Source organism: Podarcis liolepis (genome assembly GCF_965112155.1).
Source record: "Podarcis liolepis genome assembly, chromosome: 10".
Taxonomy (NCBI): Eukaryota; Metazoa; Chordata; class Lepidosauria; order Squamata; family Lacertidae; genus Podarcis; species Podarcis liolepis.
The window spans coordinates 11,987,664-12,010,972 of NC_139562.1; the positions used below are offsets into that span (position 1 = coordinate 11,987,664).

The following is a 23,309-nucleotide window of genomic DNA, read 5'->3' on the forward strand; positions in this document are numbered from 1 at the left end:
AGGGTTGCCACCAACCTGGACAGTTTTAAAAGGAATGAAGAGTGCTCTTGCGTCCCTATTGCAGACTTCCCATAAACAACTGGCTGGTCACTGTAATGGCAGGATGTTGGGCTAGATTGGCCACTGACTTGATCCAACAGGCTCTTCTTTTATGTTTTGCTCCACAGAAACATACAGTACTATTGAATATGCTGTACGATAGGAAGCAGTTATAGAGGAAATACAAGCAGTATTATGCTTATTTTTGACGCAATCCCTCACCTCCAAACCATGGAGGATATATAAGCTAGTTGTACTCAGAGTAGACCCATTAAAATAAAGGACCCAAGTGAGTCATGCCCATTAATTTCAATGGGCTGTCTAACATTGGGTGCAATCCCACAATGCTGTGCAATAGAGAGCCATTCCGAAAGAGGCTCTGTGCGTCACCAGCTCCTTTGTGAAGACTCCTGTAATGGCCTACTAGCTGGTTCTTTATGCTTTGGTACAACCACCCACATTTTGGCCTCTCACAACAGGCGTGTTGCAGCTTAAGAACATGAGAATCAACTCGCTGGTGAGCATGAAGAGCAAGGAGGTCAATGGGGATGTTCTTGAGAGTTGCAAGGCAATTCCAGTCTCCTCCCCAAAGGTGCAAGAAAGGTTGGGGGTTGTTTGGCTGCTACGTGGCTCATCTGTGCAGCAGGCAAGCCAAAACATTTTCAGTCTTCCTTTCCTGCTAGAAAGGGACGCAGGGAACTGTTTTAGCCATGCAGCAGAATTTGTTTACAGCATTTCCAGACTGCGCCATAAACAAAGCATTCTCGGGGTATCTTGCAGCATAAAAACTGCAATGTGTGTGTACAGTCTAAAAACACAGAAAGCCCAGAAGGGGGAAGAAGAAGGGCCTGGACACCACCATTTTGGGCTTTGATACCAAAACCAACCCAAAGTTGGTTGCATTTCCTCACCCCCGCAGGCAAAATGCAGTTGCATCTTTAACTCCTGAAGTAACATGGCAAAGAGAAGCAGAAGCTCCCACCACCCCACCCCAAAAAATATTTTCTAAAGCTAGGCCAGACAGCCCCCCTTTTTTTAAACCTAGGATTTACTATTCTTGTGCCATAATAATAATAATAATAATAATAATAATAATAATAATAATTTATTATTTATACCCCGCCCATCTGGCTGGGCCTCCCCAGCCACTCTGGGCGGCTTCCATAGAAACCAAAAATACACTAAAATATCACACGTTAAAAACTTCCCCGAACAGGGCTGCCTTAAGATATCTTCTGAATGCCAGGAACTTACTTCAGTCTTTGCACCCTTTTGATATATGAACTTAGGAACATAAGAATCAAAAGCCATACTGAAAATTTGGCTCTTTCTTATTCATTGCTTTTGTATTTTCAAACCAACGTACAAGCTTGATGGCTAGAAACCTATTTCTCCTGCAAAGAAGCTAGGCTTTTCAGTATTCTAGGTAAAAGAATATGGACCACACAGTTGTCTTTAAGAAACATGTGTCTTGGAACAATGAGCACCGACGAACAGCTACAAATCATGATGTAAACTGGGGTCATGGCACATTTTGTATTTCACTTTGGATAACTCTTAAATTAAAGCCAAGAAGGCATAAGCCTGGCCCAATGTGAGGCAAATGTATATAAATAGCTGTGTCTTACAAAGTACATATCATAAACACTGTCAACATGTTGGACACGCTAGTACAACCTGTAAATTTAATGAGGAAGCTTGCAGGTTTAATGGCCAAAGCTTGAGGCTAACATTCATATTTAAACATAGTAAATCCCATACTCATGGGTGTTTAACAGTGCTCTACGAGTTATAAGAAAAATAAACTACTTTAAAAAATAGGTCACCTCTTCAAAACTTTGAATTCTTTTTTAACATGGCACATTTGTTTGTAAAGGCAATAAATGCTTCAAGGGGGCTGTACCTGTCTATTAAAAGAAGTCAGTATTGCAAAATTAACTGTACGTGACAACACATATTGGCCAAATGCACAAAAATCACCCATGCTTCCATTAAAAAAAACACAACCACAAGTACACAGCTGAGGCAAGCTTTAAAAAACTTTTTCCTTCTGTGCCAAGAATATCCAACAAAGCTCAACTCTCCCAACAGTAAAAATGCCCTGGAGAAGTATGCTTGACTGTCAGTTGTTATGTCCAAAGTATACTACAGATGTTAACATCTGTTGTGCTGTCTAGAATCTGTCAGTTTGCTGCTCAAAAAAAGAGAATCTATAAACAAGACTCTTGGAGCTACATGTTATATAACAAGGCAGAGAGACAGGCTTTCCCATATATAAAGGGGATAAAGGGGGAAAGCAGTAAGTAGGAAATGGGATTCTCTGCATGTGCTTCCTCAACAAGTTTGTAGTAGTTTCTTTCTCTGCCAGGTTCCAAAAACAGAGGTAAACATGGCTGAGAAAAAGTGTAGGGGGGTTATTTCCATGAGATAACTGCTGTGCATGAAGCGTTAAGCAATGTAGCCTCTTGAGGATGATTCTCCTCTATGGACACTTTCGCTCTCCCATATTCCTTCAGCAAACTTGGGTTTGGAAACCAAGAGGTTACATCCAATGCTCCATGAGTCGAACACTGCCCAGGCAATGGAAGTTCCCTTCTTCCACTCCTCCTGCATGCCCCCCCAAATTTGCTGGCATATGTGTGTTCTATTCAGCAGTTGGAAGTCTCTTCCACTAGCAGAACAGGAATGTTTATGCATGAAGATCGGCTTAATACCGAACCCATGTGATTAGCTTTGATTAAATATGACTGCAGGAAATGACCTAAAAGCAGAGACTCTACCATTCATGTAGGCTCCATCACAACATGGATGTACCAGCATCTTGATCCCTCTGCATTATGAAAATAGATTTAAGAAAGGTTTTCCTTCTGGTTTCTATCCAAAGATCAGCAGAAACATGGGTTTTCAGGCTGCAAATACAACAGGCTAACCCATGAATGGCCAAGCTGCAGGCTGGGTGGAACATAGGAAACTGCCTTATATGTGCCCTCTCCACCTTCTCTCCTATATGAATTTTTTTTCTTCCCTTTCCAGCATCGACTATGGAACTATGGACTGAGGAAAACACTGTCCCCAATTAAAGATTTAAGGCAGAATTTAAAGGAGCTTAGAGGAAAACACAAAATCTGTTCATTGGATGACCAACACCTGATGCTGTGGATTCCCCACATTAGAAGAACAATCTGCCCTCTATCCTCTAAACTGGGCACCATGTTTAATATTTGAGTATTATGTACACTAGATTTGCCCTCTTGACTTCTGTGACTTCCTCAAAAGCTGTGGGCCCAGCCAGCTCAGTTCCTTGGGGTTTCATATCAGCAAAATTTACAGCCTATGCTACCCATCCGTACAACAGCAATGACAGTCTTGTCTAGCAAACAAATTAAATGAGTTGCTCTCTCTGCTCGGGAGAAATCAACTGTCTGACCAAGAGGGTTGTGCTGACAACCTCCCTTCATCTCTCACTTTTACAATCAACTGTCTGCAAGACAAAATTTAAACACATCCACCACAATGGGTGGAGGGAAAGAGAGAGAAGGATGCATTTGTTCACTTGCAGTTGAATCCTGCTCATATAAACACATGAAGACAAGTGTTGTCATCCCTCACCCACATAAGCTTGATGTGTGGGTAACGCTTCTACCTGCTGCTAGATGGCGTTAAATGAAGACAGAATTGGACTTTAAACGCCAAATATCTTTTCTTGTCAGGCAGCGTAACTTAAGTACAACGATCTCTAAATTTCTTTTTGAAACAACAGCAGAGCTTGCAATATCCAAACTCCTTTTGCTAAGGCAACGAAACCCGCAATCAAGTAACATGTTAGTTCAAGTCAACGTGTAAAGTTCAGCCCTTCACCTCATTTCTTGGTCAATTCCTCACTGCCCCTTTAGGATTGTTAACACACAGTGCTGCAATGAAAGCAGAAGCAACAACTGGCAATATTCACCTAGAACTAAACAATCCTATGATGCACATAAAAGCTCCCAAATTCCCCGCCTGCTTGCTTCCATGGCAAAAGTCCATAGTCCTCCTAGCATTACTTTAGTCCGAAGTGTATGGAAAGCATCTAGGCAACGCTGCACCAACACACCAACCAATTCCATGAGGACAGAAAACCTGCAAGCTCCAACCATGCATTTCCAAAACTTTAATAGCAGCTTTGCAAATTCAATAAATGCAAAAGCACTTGCTGGTGAGCTCCTTTATTGTGCCACTATGTGTCAAGAAGGGGGAACGAAGAGGTCAATAAAGCAGATGAAGCATAATTGGATTAGGTTATTTCATCCTTGCCAAGGGAAACCCATCACAAGGTTGCTCTTCCTTTTAGAGAGCATGGAATGTTTCCAGTCATCCAACCATTGGAATATTAATATCAAAGCATTCTATTCACAAATGCGCTGTAATACGTATAGACCTAAGCTATAGGGTGCTTACAAATTAACATCACACATTGTCAAGCTGTGGAGGAGATATTTTGTTCAGAGCAATTAGAGAAATTATTACAAGGCCCTACCTATGCACTTTTCGAGACCATCACACAATATGTTCTTAAAGGGTCTAGCAAGGGTTTGTGGCTGACATATTAAATCCAATTCATTGATGGAGCACACAGCAAATTTTAAACTTACTTTGATTCTGCTGTGCAATTTGATAACGGGAGTGAAAAGATATTTCAAATGACCTTTCCTTTTAATAATGAGCCGGTGTTTGTTTTATTGAATTGCAAATTCTCACACACTTCTCCCTCAAAAAGGCACCTATATTAAAGTTCTGAAAATATAAAAATTTATTTGGCAAAAAAATTATTTAATCAATAAACATCTCTGGAAATGTTAGATCTAGTGAAGATTGAGCAGGGAGGAGCAGAGAAACAAGATAGGAAGGGTTTAATAAATAGTAGAACTATTCGTGAACTCATTTCATTATATATATTTTTCACCACATTTCAGAGCCAGGCCTGCATTGCAGCTTGACCCAGTATACCAGATTTAGGCCAGGGGCTACTCACTTTCAGTAGAGCACTAAATGACTCTGTTTCTTTTTTGCTTCCATCTCACATTATTACACTGACTCAGGCTTGAAAAGAAAAGCACTATTCCCAACACAACCCAGCTCTTTCCCAACTCTAGGATGTGTCAGTGTGCTTATCTGAGGACCCTGACCCAATGGCTCGAGCATACAAACAAAATTGGTGTGGCTGACCATGTCCACCCTGAAATGCAACAGAGCCGCTATCAGTACTGGAACATAAACAGCAAAGCACAGACATACACTTCGAGAAAACTGGGGGAAACATCCAGGCCTCACAAGCTAGCCTTGACAGTAAAGACCAGGGTGGGGAGAAACAAGTGACTATTTGTGGGGAGATGAAAATAAACTGCTCCTTTTCCACTTTGCTCCTTCAAAATCCCAGCGCAAAGAGCACACACAAACAACCTAAATCAGAAGGTTCATACATTCAAGGACTAGCTTTCTTTCTTTTTTAAGACAAACCAAAGAGATTAAATAGATTGTGAATATATCCATCCATCAACACAGAGTTCAGTGAAGAAATCCTAAGGCCCACAGAGAGTATCACGAGCCTGCTAGTCACGTAGACTATCAGCAAAATAGAACACCAAGTTCCTTCAGAGCCAAATACCATTAAAACATCTCATTTTCAAGTGTATTCACAGTAATGTTGCCCCCCCCAGCCAGAAATAACAGCTGTAGTACAGCAGAACTTAATTGTATCCTAACTGTTGGTTGTAAATATGTTGCAATGTGTTTTATTATTGTTTTTAACTAGTTTGTTTTTATTATTCTGTATTTTATGATTAATGTTTATAACACTGTAACCCACCTTGAATCCCAACTTGGGAGAAAGACAGGGTATAAATGAATGAAATGAAAATGAAAATGAATGGATGAATGAATGAATAAGAACACCACTTCTGTTCTGTCTACATTCCCCTTTTTAGTTCTGAATCCACTTTTTAAATTCCCAGGGCAGCTGCCAATACACAACAGGAGCCACAAAGACAGGCAGCAGCATATACCAACAGTTACAAGTAGATCTACAATCACATTACCTATTAAAACCCTTAGAAGCTGCCACCCCCAAAGAGACCATCCCAGCTGCTGCCAAAAACCCATAATCTTGGCACCAGGCAAACAGATCAGGAAGGAAAGTTTCAAATCTGAGGGGCTACTACAGTGAAGGCTTTGTCTCACTTGAGATGGCAAGGACACCCTTAGACAACTCCAATGACAAGCTCCAACATCCAAGCAGATTTATCTGGAAGCATGTACTTCAAATACAGTGGTACCTCAGCTTAAGAACTTAATTTGTTCTGGAGGTCCGTTCTTAACCTGAAACTGTTCTGTAACCCAAGGTACCACTGTACCCTAGATTTAGGGTTTTAAAAAGCCCTTTCTCCCTTACATGTTTGAGTTATCCACCATGTTTTGATATTTTCGTTTTGTTGCTCTTTCCTGATTATATTGTTTGTCTTGATAGTTGCCTCTGACGGAAATTTGCTGGGGGGCATTTCAAAGGAAAGGAAAGGAAAGGAAAGGAAAGGAAAGGAAAGGAAAGGAAAGGAAAGGAGCATTTTGAATCATGCTAGGAAATGAATTCGCTAACCTGTGGAATTCTTTACCGAGTGCTGAGATGTGCTGATGTTTAAATGTCTCAGCAGTCTTGCAGCTGTGTTATGAAATACCTGAGCTTCTGAACAGTCACGAAAAGTGTGCCCCTGAAGAGCATATCAACTATTCCGTATCTCCCTTCCTTTCTTAGCCTTCTTTAACATTTCAGGCTAAGAACAGCAACATAGTCATGAATACACAGGAATGCACACCAATATACTTTGCTGTGGCCTACTGACCACTTGTCAAGGTGACCCGAGACAGTAAAGTTCACCACCACTTTACGTTACAGTACTACAGAAAAAGTCAGCTAGTGTTTAAATATATATTGCAAGTTGCCTATAGTTTCTTTAGCACTTGTTATACAAGTGCATTGAAATCTTCATTCCACAAACCCAATCGCTATCTCAGTAAAGTAGATTAGCATCTCCAGTTTACAGATGGTGTACAAATCCTGAGTTAGTAACTAGCCTGAAGTCACTCAATGCCAAAGAGATATAAACCCTTGGTTCCTTTTTCTGAATACACCATTCTGTCCAATGCGCTATGGTTGATCCAACCTACAGTGTTCTGACTTGGTCTCCTAATTGACATTCGCTGCTTTAACAGTTGATATAACAGTTGATATAGGAAGGACAGATCGTGAAGCTGAGGCTCCAATACTTTGGCCACATCATGAGAAGAGAAGACTCCCTGGAAAAGACCCTGATGTTGGGAAAGATGGAGGGCCCAAGGAGAAAGGGATGACAGAGGACGAGATGGTTGGACAGTGTTCTTGAAGCTACAAACATGAGTTTGACCAAACTGCGGGAGGCAGTGGAAGACAGGAGTGCCTGGCGTGCTCTGGTCCATGGGGTCACGAAGAGTCGGACACGACTAAACGACTAAACAACAACAACATAGCATCAACAAGCTATAAACATGCTCACAAAAAGTTGGACCACTACTGCATCTAGTCTAATATTGCAAAGTCTGACAAGACATTATTTTAACTTAAGATTCCAGTAACCAGTCCTGTATCATTCAACACATGTATTCCAACACTAAGCTATGGCCCTTCCTCACTTACGAGCCAAGAGAAGGAGTCACATGCTTGTATATTAAGGTTTGGTGTCTCATAAGAAACCAGGAGACATGTTTAAGCAGTCTTTTCTTTTTCTTTTTTAAGGACAGTAAATTACCCGGCTTGGGCAACCCAGATAAATTTACTGCCCTTTTTAAAAAGGAAAAAGGAAACAGACTGCTTAGTAACACAGCAATTTATATCAGCTGCAAGAGATCTGGTATTCTAAGTAAAAAAATGTTAAACATCAGCCAAGGTTATCACCTAAAATAAGAACAGATTAATTAAGAGACAACTCCCTCAATAAATTAAGACATTCATTTTAATTCTCAAATGACCAAGTTGTTTAAGTAGCTGTCTAAATATCATAATCAAATATTGCTCTGCCCACACAATACGCCAATCTATTCTACCAGCAAAGCCCTGTCAGGAGACAAACTTAGAACATTGTTTAATTGTGTGACTCTGGAAGAATATTTGCTATGTTAAAGCAAACAAACAAGCTTAGTGGCCAGGGACACAGGCTTTATTATATAGTCCAGGATCCAATTTCCCACAGTGGCCAACACAACTGCATATTAAAACCACACAAGCAGAACGCAGGAGTAATAGCCATCCCCCACTGTTTCACATCAAGTGGTATCCATAGGCACTCTGCCCCTAATTCTGGAGGTGGTATACAGCTATCATAATTAGTAACCATTGACAGCCTGGTCTTCATGAATTTGTCTCACCATCTTTTAAAGCCATCCAAGTTTGTGGCCGTCCCCATGTCTTGAAGAAGTGAATGCCATAATTTAACTATAATTTGTGCTAAGTACTTCCTTTTTTCTGCTTGAATCTTCCAAAGTTCAGCTTTATTGGATGGCCCTGGGTTCTAGATTTGTAAGAGAGGAAAGACCTCTCCCTCTCTCATATCTGTCCCTAACATGTCCCCCTTTTTTTACCAATAGCCCCTCACCATTTTTCTAAGCAGCTCCAAATGTTCTAATTTGTCACGTTAGAAAAGTTGCTCCATCTCCCTGATCATTTCTGTTCCTGTTTTCTGCACCTTTTCCAGCTTTGGAATATCCGTCTTGAGGTACAGTGACCAAAAATGGACACAGTATTCCGAATGTGGTCTCAATCTAGGCTCATACAATAGCATTACTTCATATATTAGCAGTTTTGTTTTTGAAACTCAACGAGTCCTTTCAGAGATACTGGACAAGGAAAGGACTGTTTCACTTTTTCATAGTTTGGGTTTCAATATATAATTAGATTTTTTTAAAAAAATGGAATACATACATGCACTTTTCCCATCAAATGAATGTTTGTTGAGGCAACGCATAAGGTGTTTTTAAAATGCAAAATACAGTGGAAGCTGAACACTTGTGAACTCGAACGTTTCAGCTCCAGAATGATCGAAAACCACAAGTTTGTATGACACAAGCACAACTCCATGAAACACAGCTTAAGAAAAGAATGAAGCTGATTCTTATGAACAAGAAGTAGCGGGGGCGGGGGGGAGAGATTTTTTTTGGGGGGGGGACGACCCAAACTGTCAATGGGGACACAAACTGCTGAACTGCCTATATTCTACCTCCATAAGACATAGCAAACACAATTCTTATAAAACTTTAAACCTATTCAGTGACTGACTGAATTCTGGTTAAATAGAGTATGAGTTTTGAAGAGAAAAATGAAAAGTAGAGTAGACTGAAAACTTATTTCTTCCCCCGGAAAGTGAGGGAGGAAAGTATATTTTTAAATTTTTTATTCACTGTGGAAGCAAGAAGAGAGAATAATATCTACAACCAATAATCTTTTAAACATTTCTAGTCCACTTTTCAATAACATCAACATACTTTAAAATACAGAGCAAATAACCAAACCTGAAAAGCAATATTTAACTTATGCATTAAAATAAGGCAGCAGCAGATAATACCGCAATTAAAAGCACAATACATTAAAATTAAGTGTATGCAAATTGGAATTTTAAAAAGTCTTTTAAATCCTCATAAAGGCCAGCAAAGCGGGAGCCAGGCACACTTTCCATGGGAGGGCATTCCAAAGATGTGGGGTCACCCCAGGAAACAATATGGTCCCTGGTACTCACTAATTTCACAATTCTCACCAGTGAATCAGAGAACAGAGTGAATCAGAGAACAGAGCACCAGAAGCTCATTTCAATTAACCTTTTAAAGCTCCAAGGAATTTAAGCCAGGTCAACACCAGGAACTTAAATTTGGCCCTGCAAAGAATAGGCAATCAGTGTACCTGGTACGGAATATGAACACGATGCCTATATCTTATAAGCATTAGAGTCGCTGCATTCTGCACCAATTTTAGTTTCTGGACCAATTTCAAATGCATGTAAAGTGCATTAGAATAATCAAACCCAGGCATATACTGGACATAGCCAAATGCGTAACCAAGGCAAGATCTGTTATCTCTAAATAAGGCTGCAACTGGTGAGTAGTCCTGGACCACTAACATCACCTGCATCTCCAGGACAAGCATCCCTAGGTCTTCAGGTGGAGTGCAACCCCATCCGGAGTTAGTTCTTTGCAACGTGTATACATGAGTTCCATCATTACAGATGGCCAATACTCACACTGATATATAGTCAATACACATACTGTCTAACAAATGTAAAGCTAAGTTCGAGGGGGAAGGTATAATCGTACCCTCACTATGACATCATAGCATATCCAAGAACCAAAAAATAACTTTCAAGTGTCTGTAGATGACCTCATTTAGATTAACAGTAGTTTGTGTCTGCAGATTTGGGCATATTTGCTTAAAATTAAGTTCTAATTAAACAAATTGGACTTTCTTCAAGTAGAGTGTGTCTATTATTGGGGTATCAGAACTTAAAGTACAGATGCACTCAACCTACATGTCATAAACACACACATTATATATACATTGTGTGTGTGTGTGTGTGTGTGTGTGTGTGTGTGTGTGTGTGTGTGTCTCAATGTATAAGTTTTGCTTCAAAATTTCAAGCAAAATACTGCTAAAATCCTAATTTCCTTAAAGGCTTCAAGATTGCTTGCGATCACAATGTTTAATTTCAAAAATCTATAAAATAATTACCTACATGTGTACATTTCTAAAGCTGGCTACAGTCGTAAAAACAAGAGTCATTCACTAAACCCTCATGTGTAGGCGGAACCAGTTCCGATATATTGTGAAGGCATTTTTAAAGCACAAAATAGCAAGTGGAATTACAGCAAAACAACTGACATGCAAGGGGATCAAAGGGGTGCTTTTAAGTAAAATTGCTTCAGAGTATCTAATCTTAAAGTTAAACATGCTAAATATAACCCACTTTAAAAGCAATGCACATGAGATTTATACAGCCGCTATTCCCAAGCAGCACTGACATCTAGTTTCTCAAATATACTAGGTACAAAATATTATCTGCATAGTTTCTAGCATACTAGTGCTATTTAACACTCTGAATTACAAAGACAGAAAATTATTTGGGGGGGGGGTTGACGAGAGAAGAGAGACAATAGAATATGATTCTTACAATAAAGTATCTACATATACTTAAATTCCATCTTCAGTTATTGAGTGCTATTAGAATTCTCTTCAGCACTGTCGATGTTGTTCTTATCGGATTTATCACCACTCAAAGCAAGGCTGCAGCAGCTGAATGCCAGTGTGCAACATGAAGCCTTGAAATAAAGATGGCATAGGCTTCAGACAGTTGCTCAAGTGCCAATCTGCAGGACTACGCTTCCACAAGAATTACTTGAACAGTTAAGGATGAATATTTCAAGCCTGTTCCTACCTTTCTTTGCAGAGTCCGTTCTACGTCGTGCTGGTGACACCAGCTCTTTCACAATCTGCAAGACCTGAATCATTGCTAGTTAGCAAGATCAAAGCCACCAGCTGCTCCTCTGGAATGCCAACAGGTTTCATCCCTACAGATCATTACACGTCTGCCTTCAAATAAGCTGGAGCAAGAGCGACGCAGCAGCAACTCAGTTACCTTTCCAGGGATACGCATAGGGTGCCTGACAACTGTACAGCGAGAGGTGATGGATTTGAAGTGACTTCAGCACATGGATGCAAAAGCAACACCAGGCAGGCAACTCTCATCGCTTTCTCCATCAAGCAAGTCAGAAGTAAGCATGGCCTTTCTTCAATTAGAAGTAAGGACTACAGAAGGTGAGCATGTTTGCGCCTGCTCAAAACATGAACTTGTGCACTTTTCAACAGCACAAAGATATTTAAAGGATTTCAGCAATGAGACAGGCATCAGATCTACCGGTGAAGCTGCTGGGGGTGGGGAGAGAGAGAGAATAACCCAAATCTCCACCTTGCTGAACTTCAAGAGCCTTAGCAGAAAATCAAGAATGTTTCCAAGCATCCCAATAAGAGTTCAGTACCCATTTCATGAGCACCTGCCTCTGACGTTCCTGAACAGAAACAGAATTTTTACACAGCACAGTGAAAAATCCTATGAGCGTTTCAGGCAATGTTTCATCCTACCACCAGGGGCAGAGAACATACGTTCAGTCTGAAGCTTTCCTATTGCTTCTGTCAGGTAATCTTAATAATTGAATTCCAGCAATTAAACGTTCCAGAACATTACACAAAATGTATGTTTATCATCTGTAACACCTGCTTACCACTCTAACCCACAAAACTGAAAAAAGGAAAGGAATGGTCAAAGAACCTACAAAACGAAGCCAGTTAAGCTTGTTTTTAAAGCACTTTGGAGCCACATACTTCCAAAACCTGTATAGCTTTAAGTTCTGAAACAGAACTGCTACAAAGTCTATAATATTTGAAGAAGACAAAATTTCGATAAAAGCACCTGCCATAACTTAGAGCACAGAAAGACCGATCTTTGGCCTTTTGGCCCTTTTTTTACACACAAATACACTGTCCTGCTCCAGTTAGAAGGCTGGATTTGGAGTGTAGCCATATCAGGCAGCTACTACAGTTAGCACATCGCATTTATACATGTACACAAAGGTTGACAAACATTGGGTGGCCAACTGAAGGTTTGCTTTTGCCACAATCCCCCTCACTGAAGTCACATGCAGCCTCTGAAACACTGCCCAAAATCGGTTTCCTTTACAGTTCTAAGCTTGCAGCTGAGCAGGGCAATTCTGCCCAATGCAAAAATAGCAATGCCCAACAGCTCATTAGCTGGAGAGGAGCAAAGGCCTGCTTTCACTCTGCACTGATCAGGCAACTGTAGCACCCATGAGTTAGAAGCACACCCACTTGGGTCACCCTGTCACCTTAGAACTCGAGACAGGAAAAGGAATCTTGATATGGTTCTGCATTTCATAGAATCATGGAGCTCTAGAGTTGGAAGGAACCACAAGGGTAATCTAGTCCAACCCCCTGCAATGCAGGAATCTTTTGCCCAACGTGGGGCTTGAACTCTCAACCCTGAGGTTAAGAGCCTCATGCTCTACCAACCGAGCTATCCCAAAACAAAGCCCAGGCTTCCAAAGTTCCAAAGTGCAGGTGCTGCCACACTATAACTGATAAGACTTATTACAAATGCAGACCAGGTCTAGGTAGTGCCTTGGAGGGCGAGGGGGGGTCATCTCGCATGCCAAACAGTAGACATGTTGGTGCAACAAAAGTGGGTGGGGGGGGGAGCAAGATGCTAACCCTTGTGTGTACATATTTCTGTCTTGGTCTGACAGAAAGAAAATAAGATTTCAACTAATCTAATCTCCTTAGAAGACAAGCTCTGCATACAAAAAGGTCCCAGACATCTATTCCTGGTAGGGATGGAAAAAACTACCTGAAAACCTAGAGAGCCACAGCCGGTCAGATTAGACAGTACTGAGATAGATGGACCACTGCGCTGACTCCATATACAGCAGCATCTTATGTTCTTATTAGGACAGTTGGGGCAGGGTGGGGGAGAGCAAGAAATCCTAAGCACTAACTAAAGCAATCTTGGAAAACTGTCAGGATGCTATTAAACATCCGGCTTGCGACAAGCATGGAGGAAGAATGAGTGAAAGAGCCAGCATGAAACAAAAGGAAAGCTACATTAGTATTCATAATAAACAAAGTAATGAATAATTTAGGCATGCTCAGACCCAATCTTTCCTGAATCACACAACAGGTTTATGGGAGGCCGTTTCTCTAGCTTGCTGGAAAAGGGCACGATCACAAAAGCAATATATAGAGAAGTATTTGCTTTCCATGAACTCTGTGTCACCACCAATATTAAGGGCCTGTGTGTGATTAAAATAAGTTAGGTTGGGGAGGAAATGTTAACCATTTATTGAAGCAATCCCCTTTTGCTCACCAACCAGAAAGGAAGGGGGGGTGAAACACAGCACTAGCTCAAGTTATCTTTTCCTCTGTAAAAAGTCCTCTGTCACTCATCATTTTCTTCAAAATACTTTATTGCTATTTTATTACTCAGCCTTCACCCTAAGGTCCAAGGGTGGGCTACAACATTAAATCATAATGTTAAAAATAGTTTAAAACAACTTACAGTCACATGGAATGACAAGCAATGTTTTGCATAAAGCAGGCAGGGAGGTAATCACAGCATGCAATGAGAGGGGGGAAAGGAGAGTTCAAGATAAAGAAAGATTCACTCGTGTGGCACCAAACCATGGTCTGGTGTTACATCTTATGTGAGCCTAAGTCTTCACCACTGAGTAACCACTTCCAACTTCTACTTACTGCCGCTCTACTTTTTAAAGTCTTGGTAGAAATCATCAGTACAGTTGCAGATTTTACTCAAAAACCATGAGAGCTAAAAACTTAAACCTTCCTACCAAAAACCAAAAGAGCATGCCCCCAGAACCCTAGAGATATAAGAACCACTGCATTTTGTAGTGCCACCACAATCTGCAACATCACTGCATACTCCCTTGACAAAAATCACGATTACCAAGGGCTAAAGCGAAGTAAATCTCTCTTTAGCTGGGTGTGGTGCAGCCTAGTACCCTTATCAATAAGTAACTAGCTAAAAAAACAGGAAGCAGAGAGTAAGAATAAATGAGAATTTTCCAATGGAGGAATGTAAGGAGTGGAGTCCCCAAGGATCAATAATGGAATCAGTGTTTTTTACCTTGTTCATAGCTGGCCTGAGGTTGGGCTGAGTTGTGGGATATTCCTGTTTGCTGATGACACCAGGGTGACAAGAACACAAAAGAACTGAGAGGAGTTCTCAAAGGATCTTGTGGGGAATGGGAATTAAAACAGCACATGATATTCAGTTAAAGTAAGTGTAAAGTAATATTTATTGGGGGAGATCCTGATTTCACATATATGTCAATGGGCTAGTGGGAACTGATCATGAACAGTACATTGGGACCTTAGCTGATAGCTAGATGAAAACATTAAGCCAGCTGTGAAAACAATTAATTTCATATTAGGAATCATTATGACAGTTTGAAAACAAAACTGCCAATATCCAAAATGCCAGTCTACAAATCTATGACACAACCACACTTGGAATACAGAATTGATACTGGAGAAGATTCAGAAAAGGGACAACCAAAATAAGAAGCTGGAGTCAACCCCTTAAAGGAAAGGTTAAAATATTTTGGACTTCATAAGTTGGAGATGGGGGAAAATGTATAGGGGTCAAAAAAGAGGTATAAAAGTACCCATGGTGTGGAGAAAGCTGAAGTTTTTCTACTTCAAAATACTAAAAGCCAAGGCCATCCAGGAAAGCTAAATATTGGACACACATCAGCAAGTACTTCACAAAGAACATACTTAAGGAACTATGAAAATTCACTAGCACAAGTTGTAGTGATGACCACCAACTTGGATACATGTAAAAGGGGTTTAGATATATTCATGAAGGATAAGGCTGACAGTCCAGTACTGACATTGAAGGGAGCACAAGTTGGGGAAGTGCTGTTTGCACATGCCCTGCTTGCAGGCTTTCCACAGGCAATGGGTTGTCCACTGTGAAACAGCATGAAGGACTAGATGGGTCCTTCATCTGATGCTTCTGTTCTTATTTTATGCTCTGCACACAGGTATGCAGATTTTTAATTCTGCACAAGACAGAGCCATTTCTCTTGATGGCAACAGTCATGCTGTTCACACCACTCTTATGCCAGGTTCACACCAGTTTAGATCAGTTAGATGGCTGCACTGAATACGTATACTTCTGATCAAGTTGACAATGAACATGTTTCTTCCACCTAAATAAAAGTGGGAAAATCCTGAGATTAAAAGCAAATTAAAATAACTGTCTGAAATGACACAGGATGCCAAAAAAACTACCAGCATAGCTTACAAATTTAAGCGCTCCAATGTTTGATATCCTGAAGCATATGAAAGGGTGACCTCAGTTCTGATTACTCAGCTGTCACCAAGATCAAAAATGTCTCCATTAACGTAATTAGAATTAGCTGTTCTTTGAAAAACAGCTTTTGTGGATTTTTGCCAGAAGGCAACACATTTACAGCACAAAGGACAGCCAAAAATCTGTTAGTCAAACCCACCACTCAATGTTTATTTCAAATGCTTATAAGCAGGGGTTGCCAGCTCCAGAGGGTTGGGGGACCCTTTGAGCAGATCTGGGGGAACAAAGAAAAGGGAAGGACAATGGCTTTTCATTATGCAACACTGAACTTCACCACCTGTTTTCAATTTGGGATAAACCCAGCTTAAATGAGAATGGGCCAAACATCCCATCTCTAGCAAAACGGGTGCAATATATTAATAATAATAATAATAATAATAATAATAATAATAATAATAATAATAATAATAATTTTTTATTTATACCCCGCCCTCCCCAGCCAAGGCCGGGCTCAGAGCGGCTTACAAGCAAGAATAAAAACAAGATGAATGATTACAACTTAAAAACAAAAATAAAATACAACATTAAAATAATGGAACATTAAAATATTAAAATGTAGCCTCATTGCAGGAGAAGGGAAAGAAAAAAGAAAGGGGGGGGGAGGGAATCAAATTGGCTCCAATCCAAAGGCCAGGTGGAACAACTCTGTCTTACAGGCCCTGCGGAAAGAAATCAGATCCTGCAGGGCCCTGGTCTCATGAGACAGAGCGTTCCACCAAGTTGGGGCCAGTGCTGAAAAGGCCCTGGCTCTGGTTGAAGCCAATCTAACTTCCTTAGGGCCTGGGACCACTAGGGTGTTGTTATTTATGGACCTTGAGGCTCTCCGTGGGGCATACCAGGCGAGGCGGTCCCGTAGGTACGAGGGTCCTAGGCCGTGAAGGGCTTTAAAGGTCAAAAGCAGCACCTTAAATCTGACCCTGTACTCCACCGGGAGCCAGTGCAGCTTGAAAAGCACTGGATGAATATGCTCCCATGGCAGAGACCCCGTGAGGAGCCTTGCTGCAGCATTCTGTACCCGCTGGAGTTTCTGGGACAGCTTCAAGGGCAGCCCCGCGTAGAGCGAATTACAGTAGTCAAGAAGAGCCCACCTTCTAGTCCACACCAAGAAAGGTATTCAGTTCATTAAATTGTCTCTTTACACAACTGTTTTCCTTCACAGGTATCACTTTGCATATAGGAAATTATACAAAGACACATGAGGTACTATCACTAGACTCCTGTAATGAAATCGAGCACATAAGAAGCCCCAACAATGATAACTGGTTAAACATCATGAACAAGAAAAACATTGCTATAGGTTATCCACTTGAGAGGTGTAAGAATCTTGCTTTCAATTTAACTGTAGACCTGTCATTAGCTACCATTTAGAGCAAACTGATGGGTAAGTACTGCTACAGCACCAAGCCATGAAAATATCAAAAAATCTCTCCAAACAGCAGCTGCCTTTACTCCACAATGAACGATGATGCTATTCCTCTAAAATCAAAAAACCTCTTGTGACTTAAGACCAATTCGCACAACCAAATGGGTACATGGGGAATAAGGGTGAAAGATTGCCTGCACAGGCTCTAGAGCAAGAAAGGATATCAGAAATAGGTTTAGGTGTGCAAACTTACACACACACACACACACACCATGCTATGTACTTTAATTTATTAGCATTGCAAATGCCATGAGCAAACAGACGGATATTGGCCTCAGTTTAAAGTTTAGATATTTACAAGTTAGAAATAGTATAGTTGGAAAAGATAAAAATGTATTGCTCTCATTCTGTTCAAAACCACATGGGAGAATGCTACTGGGAAGCAGGAAGTTAGATGCTAAACCATCTGTTGCCTTCATCACTGATTCTACTACATACTTACATCAATACAGATTATGATTCTTCCGATATTACACAGCTATATTTGGCAAGTTATTCTCCCTTCCCCTGCTAGAATCCAAAGTAGTTATCAGTGAACAGGCACTTTCTAAACATCAGACTCCCACACAGGGGCCTACAAATTCTCGCACCACGCTCACCATGGCAAGCATCCTTTTCCTCTCTGGCAAGCACCTCCAAAAGCTCACTGAGAGATGAATGAGCTGCTTCCTTCTCATGCTCTATTTCTAAAAAGGGCAGCCATGATGGAGAGAACCACTCACCAATCTCCTCCTCCCACACTTGGAGCTCGACACTGACCTCACACTCAGCTTCAAATGCAAGCCAAGTGCTCAACCAACTATGCAGAGAATACTGGCATTTTCTGCTTTGCTGCCATGTTCAGCTGATATTCCTTTGCAGAGACTGTTAGTGGGCGGTTCCCTAGACCCAATGGATGGGAGGTTGCCTGCTCTTGATGGGGTAACACTCCCTCTGAAGGAGCAGGTATGCAGCTTGGGTGTACTTCTGCATCCATGGTTGTCACTTGAGGCTCAGGTGGCCTCGGTGGTGTGGAGTGTCTTCCAACAACTTTGGCTGATGGCCCAGCTGAGCCCCTATCTGGACAAAATAAAATAACAACAAGAACTGCCAGAAAAACCACTCAAGGGGATATCCAGAAAGATGCAGTCCTTAGGATTTCCTCAGGTGAAAATCATAGAAACAGCAGTCACTCTCTCAAGATATGCCACAACAACTGCTTCTTGGACAAGTACCGCTCAAGCTAAACCCCCTTTGACAACATGACAGCTCTTGCAACCTATGAATGGATTGCTTTCAGAAAAAGATTATGTATGGACAAATTTAATGATATTTGGAACGTATTTATTGAAACCATAGTGACTCATGAACTGACATTTACTTGACGGAAATAGTAAGTTTATCTACTTACATATATACTATGCAGTTTTGTAACCTTAATTACATTTTATTGTTACTTCATTACTGTCGTTTTCCTTTGCTTTGTTTTTTATGTATTTCTTCTTCTTTTTCTTATTTACTTTAATTCACTGTAAAACGTTCAATAAAATGTTCTTTTTAGAAAGAAAGAAAGAAAGAAAGAAAGAAAGAAAGAAAGAAAGAAAGAAAGAAAGAACTACCGCCCCAAGCTAAGGTTTATCAGAGATGGCTCTCTTCATGAGAGAAAGGAGGGCTGCAGCTGGAAGTGCTCAATTTTCATTCATAAAAAGCAAAACACTAAAGGAACAGAATATTTTTGTGGTTCTGCTATGTCAAGAACTAATGTTCAAGAACTAATGCCAAGAGACAGAGTGATGTCTGGAAATTCCCAGTTGGAAGCTCACCTCTTTCATTAACTCATTAAGCAGTCTTAGCTAAGCCACTCAGTCTCAGGAGTTCACCTCTAATGTATTGGGGGGGGGGAATAGTGGCCTACCTGAAAACTGTTATATAGGTTACAAAATTAGAGGGGGGACCCTGCATTGCTATTCCTGCATTGCAGGGGTGGACTAGATGACCCTTGGTGTCTGTTCCAACTCTACAATTCTATTATTCTATGATAACTGGAGGTCTACAGTTGGGAGAGTGGGGAGAAATCAGCCTGCCCATGGAATTAATAGACATTACAGTCCATTAATTTCAGTGGGTATACATCAGGGATAACTTAGGTGCATAAAATCCTGAGTTTGGTTTGCATGCTAACTCACACCTTCTGAAACAATGCAGGAATCAAATTGCAGCTATCTTTCAAAGTGAGCACTTCTCTGAATTTTGTAATGCAACTAAAAAATTGAGCATAGGCTAAAGTGTAAATAAAAATGCATATATTTGTCAAATAATTTCAACTGTTCTAGGGGAATTGCTTGGGGGGGAATGTGTATATTAGAAGAAAGGCATGCTAAATTACAAATTTTCATTTTTAAAAAAATCAGAGAACTGATGTGAAAATGTGATAAACTGAACTTAAAACTGGGGAAGTATGAAACTGAGAGAAACCAAAATTAACTGAATTTGACTATCCCTAGCTAAAACTAGAAAAATAAAACAAATTAAGGGACTTATATACTGCCTTTCATGCTATGCCTAAGCAGTTTACGATGTGAATAATTCATGTCAAGTGCTCTGAACACCCAGAAGTTCTATATAAAAGACAAGCCTTATTTTTAAGCAGTACAACTTACTTGTGAACAAACATGCTTTGGAATGAACAATATATATAGTAACAAAATGCACTACAGATGGGGGGGAACCCTCTAAATTCTGTCAACACAGTAATTTCAAGGACAGCAACCAATATTAACCTCCACATGCTGACACTGAAAAGCAAAGTAGTTCTGTCAGAAGTAAATGAATCAGTGAAAATTTTGAATTCCCTCCACCTCAATCCAATTCAAAGAGACAGCGAAGAAAGCCGGTTTGCTGCTGCCCTTATACATCAAGGTTCTTCAATTTTCTCCTGAAAAACGGCATGAATGGGACACAATTACCCATTTTCACATCGCCCAGAAACATGAAGGTAACCAAACAATTCCATCTGCCACAGTTTGTTAACAAGATCAAATACTTCACTGCATGGAAATGTCTGTGGTGATATTTAATCCAAGACATAATGGGACGCAGCCACTACAAGGACATCAGCCCTTATTTAACCACTGGAAGAAACAGATGATTCATTAGGAGCACAGAGCAAACAGACAGCAGTAATAAATTCTGCCTGCTAAAGTGTGCATTTTACTTTATCCAATAAAATGCCGTTCTATCATGAGACATATTGTCAAAGGCCTTTAAATACATTTTATACTAAGCTCTTAGTAGACAATGGAAGTTTCTCTTTCAACAGTAACTCAAATAAAACCATCAACTCTGCAGGCTATAATAAAAGTAAGGAGATTCAGGGTTGATGGAGGGGACAGTGAAGAGTTACGTTTTCATCTAACCTGAAGAGAACTGAAAAGGACATTGCCCCAGTGAGAGGTCAGCAGAACACACACCCCCTGAAGCATCTGATCAATAATTTGAAGAGGGGATCTCTGGAAGGACCAAGAACAGAGTAGACATATAGGGATATATCTACTTGGTGTTCATCCCCTAATGAAAGGATCTTTGCTCCAGTGGAGACTTCACCCAGAAGAAAGGCAACAAGGTGATATTTTCCCCCACCAAAGGCTCCACTAGCTCCAAGATGTTCCTGAAGACATTTCCCCTTCAGTTGGCCTTCCAGGCATGATGTTTATTAGCTGACTCAATTACCGGTATATTTTTTCCAGCTCTGCTAAAAAAACAATGTGCTAAGTGTAAAGTGGTAGTTTTAAATTTGTGTTTTTGTTCTTTTTATCCTCTGTTGTTTCTGATTACAAGCTAGTTTGGAGAGGCGAACAGCCTAAAAAATAAAGAGCTTTCCAGAGGGGTACCAAGTGGATATAACTCATAATTAGTAAAAGATAATCCATACTGGCTGAAGAAGAGATTTGCACAATTTATTGTCAGGGTGCAGTACAAGGCACATAAAGAAGGCAAGTTTTATGGCCTTTGTCATTTCCGTTTAAACTAGGGTTGCCTTATATCCGGAATTTCCCAGACATAAGAACAAGCACAAAGGAGGTTCCCAGTCCGCTCACAGATGCTTTTAATATCAGTGGAAACAGTTGGTAACCGCCTTCAATTTTAACCTGAAGATTGCCACTTGTTCAGTTTTATTTTTAATTTGTTTGAATTACTTGTGGGATGTATCTTAATTTACTGATCACTTGTTTTTATGCATTGTCTTACTTGTATGACATTAGTCGCTCTGAGCCCGGCTTTGACCAAGGAGGGTAGGATATAAATATTTTATTATTATTATTATTATTTATTATAAATGTGTTCCTAAGTCTTGAAGTTTCCCATAGCTAAATAATTCTCTGTGACACATTACAATCCTGGGATTGCAGTTCTAATGGATGTTTGCTTAGCACACTGCAGGAAGTTCAACATACATATAAAGGAGAGGAAAACAAACATCTCTAGCCACCACCCAAGACACTGCAAAGTCTAAGAAAGTCTATGAAGTCCTTGCCTATGGAGAAGGGAGTGTGATGTTGAAGGGCCGAACAGGGCCTTCAAAGGGCCACTGCAACATCAGATTGAACTAAAAAGGTAAAGGTAAATGTCCCCTGGATGACTAACTGTATTCAACAAGCTTCTTACTGAGGCAAATTCAAATCCACTATTTTAAAAAAAGCTCTTAGTAACAAGCAGTCCCGTACTACACTAGCAATCGAAAGGCAGACGGAAGAAGTCATTCCCTAACAATATCTATCATAAGAATTTATATACAGTGGTATCTTGGGTTACGTTACCTTCGGGTCACATAACTTTCGGGTTGCGAACATGGCAAACCTGGAAGTGTATACTTCTGGGTTTTGCCATGCGCGCATGTGCAGAAGCGGTGCCTCAACTTGAAGACTTTTCAGCATACGTACGGACCCCTGGAATGAATTAAGTGTGTATCTGGAGGGTCCACTGTACCTTGACTTTGATCATATTCATATGATCTTACAAATATTATCATATTCATATGCACTTACAAAAAAATGTAACTACTTAAAAAGAAAATTAAAACAGCCTAAAAAGGTCAGCAGGAATAAAATTGCTACCTAAAAGGCTATAGAACACATTACTACTATTCAGGTGTGCCCACCGCTTCGTTTACAAGCTATTATCGTTTTGCATCTACTATATGCCTTTCTGGTAATATTTATTACTGCTGCTACATTGTTAGCTCAACCTTTTCCCGCAGAGCTAATGGCACCACTAATGGGCATCTGTAGTTCAGCAACATCTGAAGGCCCGCAGATTCCTCATCCTTGTATTATAGTTTTTAAAAAGGCATTCCAATAGGATTGCCAATAGTATAGCTGGTACATGAAACTAGAATCCCAAACCACTGACGCATTGATACATAATACAGAAACCAGCGGTGTGGTTTTCCCAGAAAATTGGTAGTTTGTGTGGGGTAATTTGCATGGAGAAATGTTCTGATGCTCTGGAGAGTGATCTAATTTAGCATGTTTGCTTTACTTGCATTTGGTAAACAAAGCTAAACGCCAAGCTTGCCTAATATCATTATTTGCAGTTGGCATCCATTCATTGTCACTAATGACTTTTTGCAACAAACGTCTCTGCAGAAAAATCAAGTACTGTACTGGAAAATGTTCTAGAAAATTTTCTGCCCCATGTCACCGATTTAAACATTTGCAAATGATAATTTTAGAACTCCTGTCAAAACAGACTATGCACAGGATCTATTGTTTAAATTTTTTATCTTTTCTCAGAGAAAGTCCACAGCTGGTACCTGAATCCTTTTGAAATTGCTTGAATCATGGTACCAATTCCCCCCA

At 40.3% G+C, this 23,309-nt stretch overlaps 2 protein-coding genes across 8 annotated transcripts in view; one reads left to right on the top strand and one right to left on the bottom strand.

Moving 5' to 3' along the window:
- USP6NL (USP6 N-terminal like) overlaps positions 1–23,309 on the bottom strand; it is a 133,316-nt gene that overhangs the window by 91,409 nt on the left and 18,598 nt on the right. The window contains exon 1 of one of the 7 annotated variants that reach the window (XM_083461098.1): positions 11,520–11,607. The exons of the other annotated variants lie outside the window; for them this stretch is intronic. Coding sequence (XP_083317224.1) covers positions 11,520–11,592 — 73 coding nt within the window. The 5' untranslated portion in view covers positions 11,593–11,607. Of the gene's footprint in view, positions 1–11,519; positions 11,608–23,309 lie in introns of those variants that run through there. 7 annotated transcript variants of the gene reach the window in all.
- LOC310686824 (GTPase KRas) overlaps positions 6,977–23,309 on the top strand; it is a 263,944-nt gene continuing 247,611 nt past the window's right edge. Inside the window, exon 1 of the mRNA XM_083461126.1 lies at positions 6,977–6,981. The gene's annotated coding sequence lies outside the window, so the exon portion shown is untranslated. The remainder of the gene's footprint in view (positions 6,982–23,309) is intronic.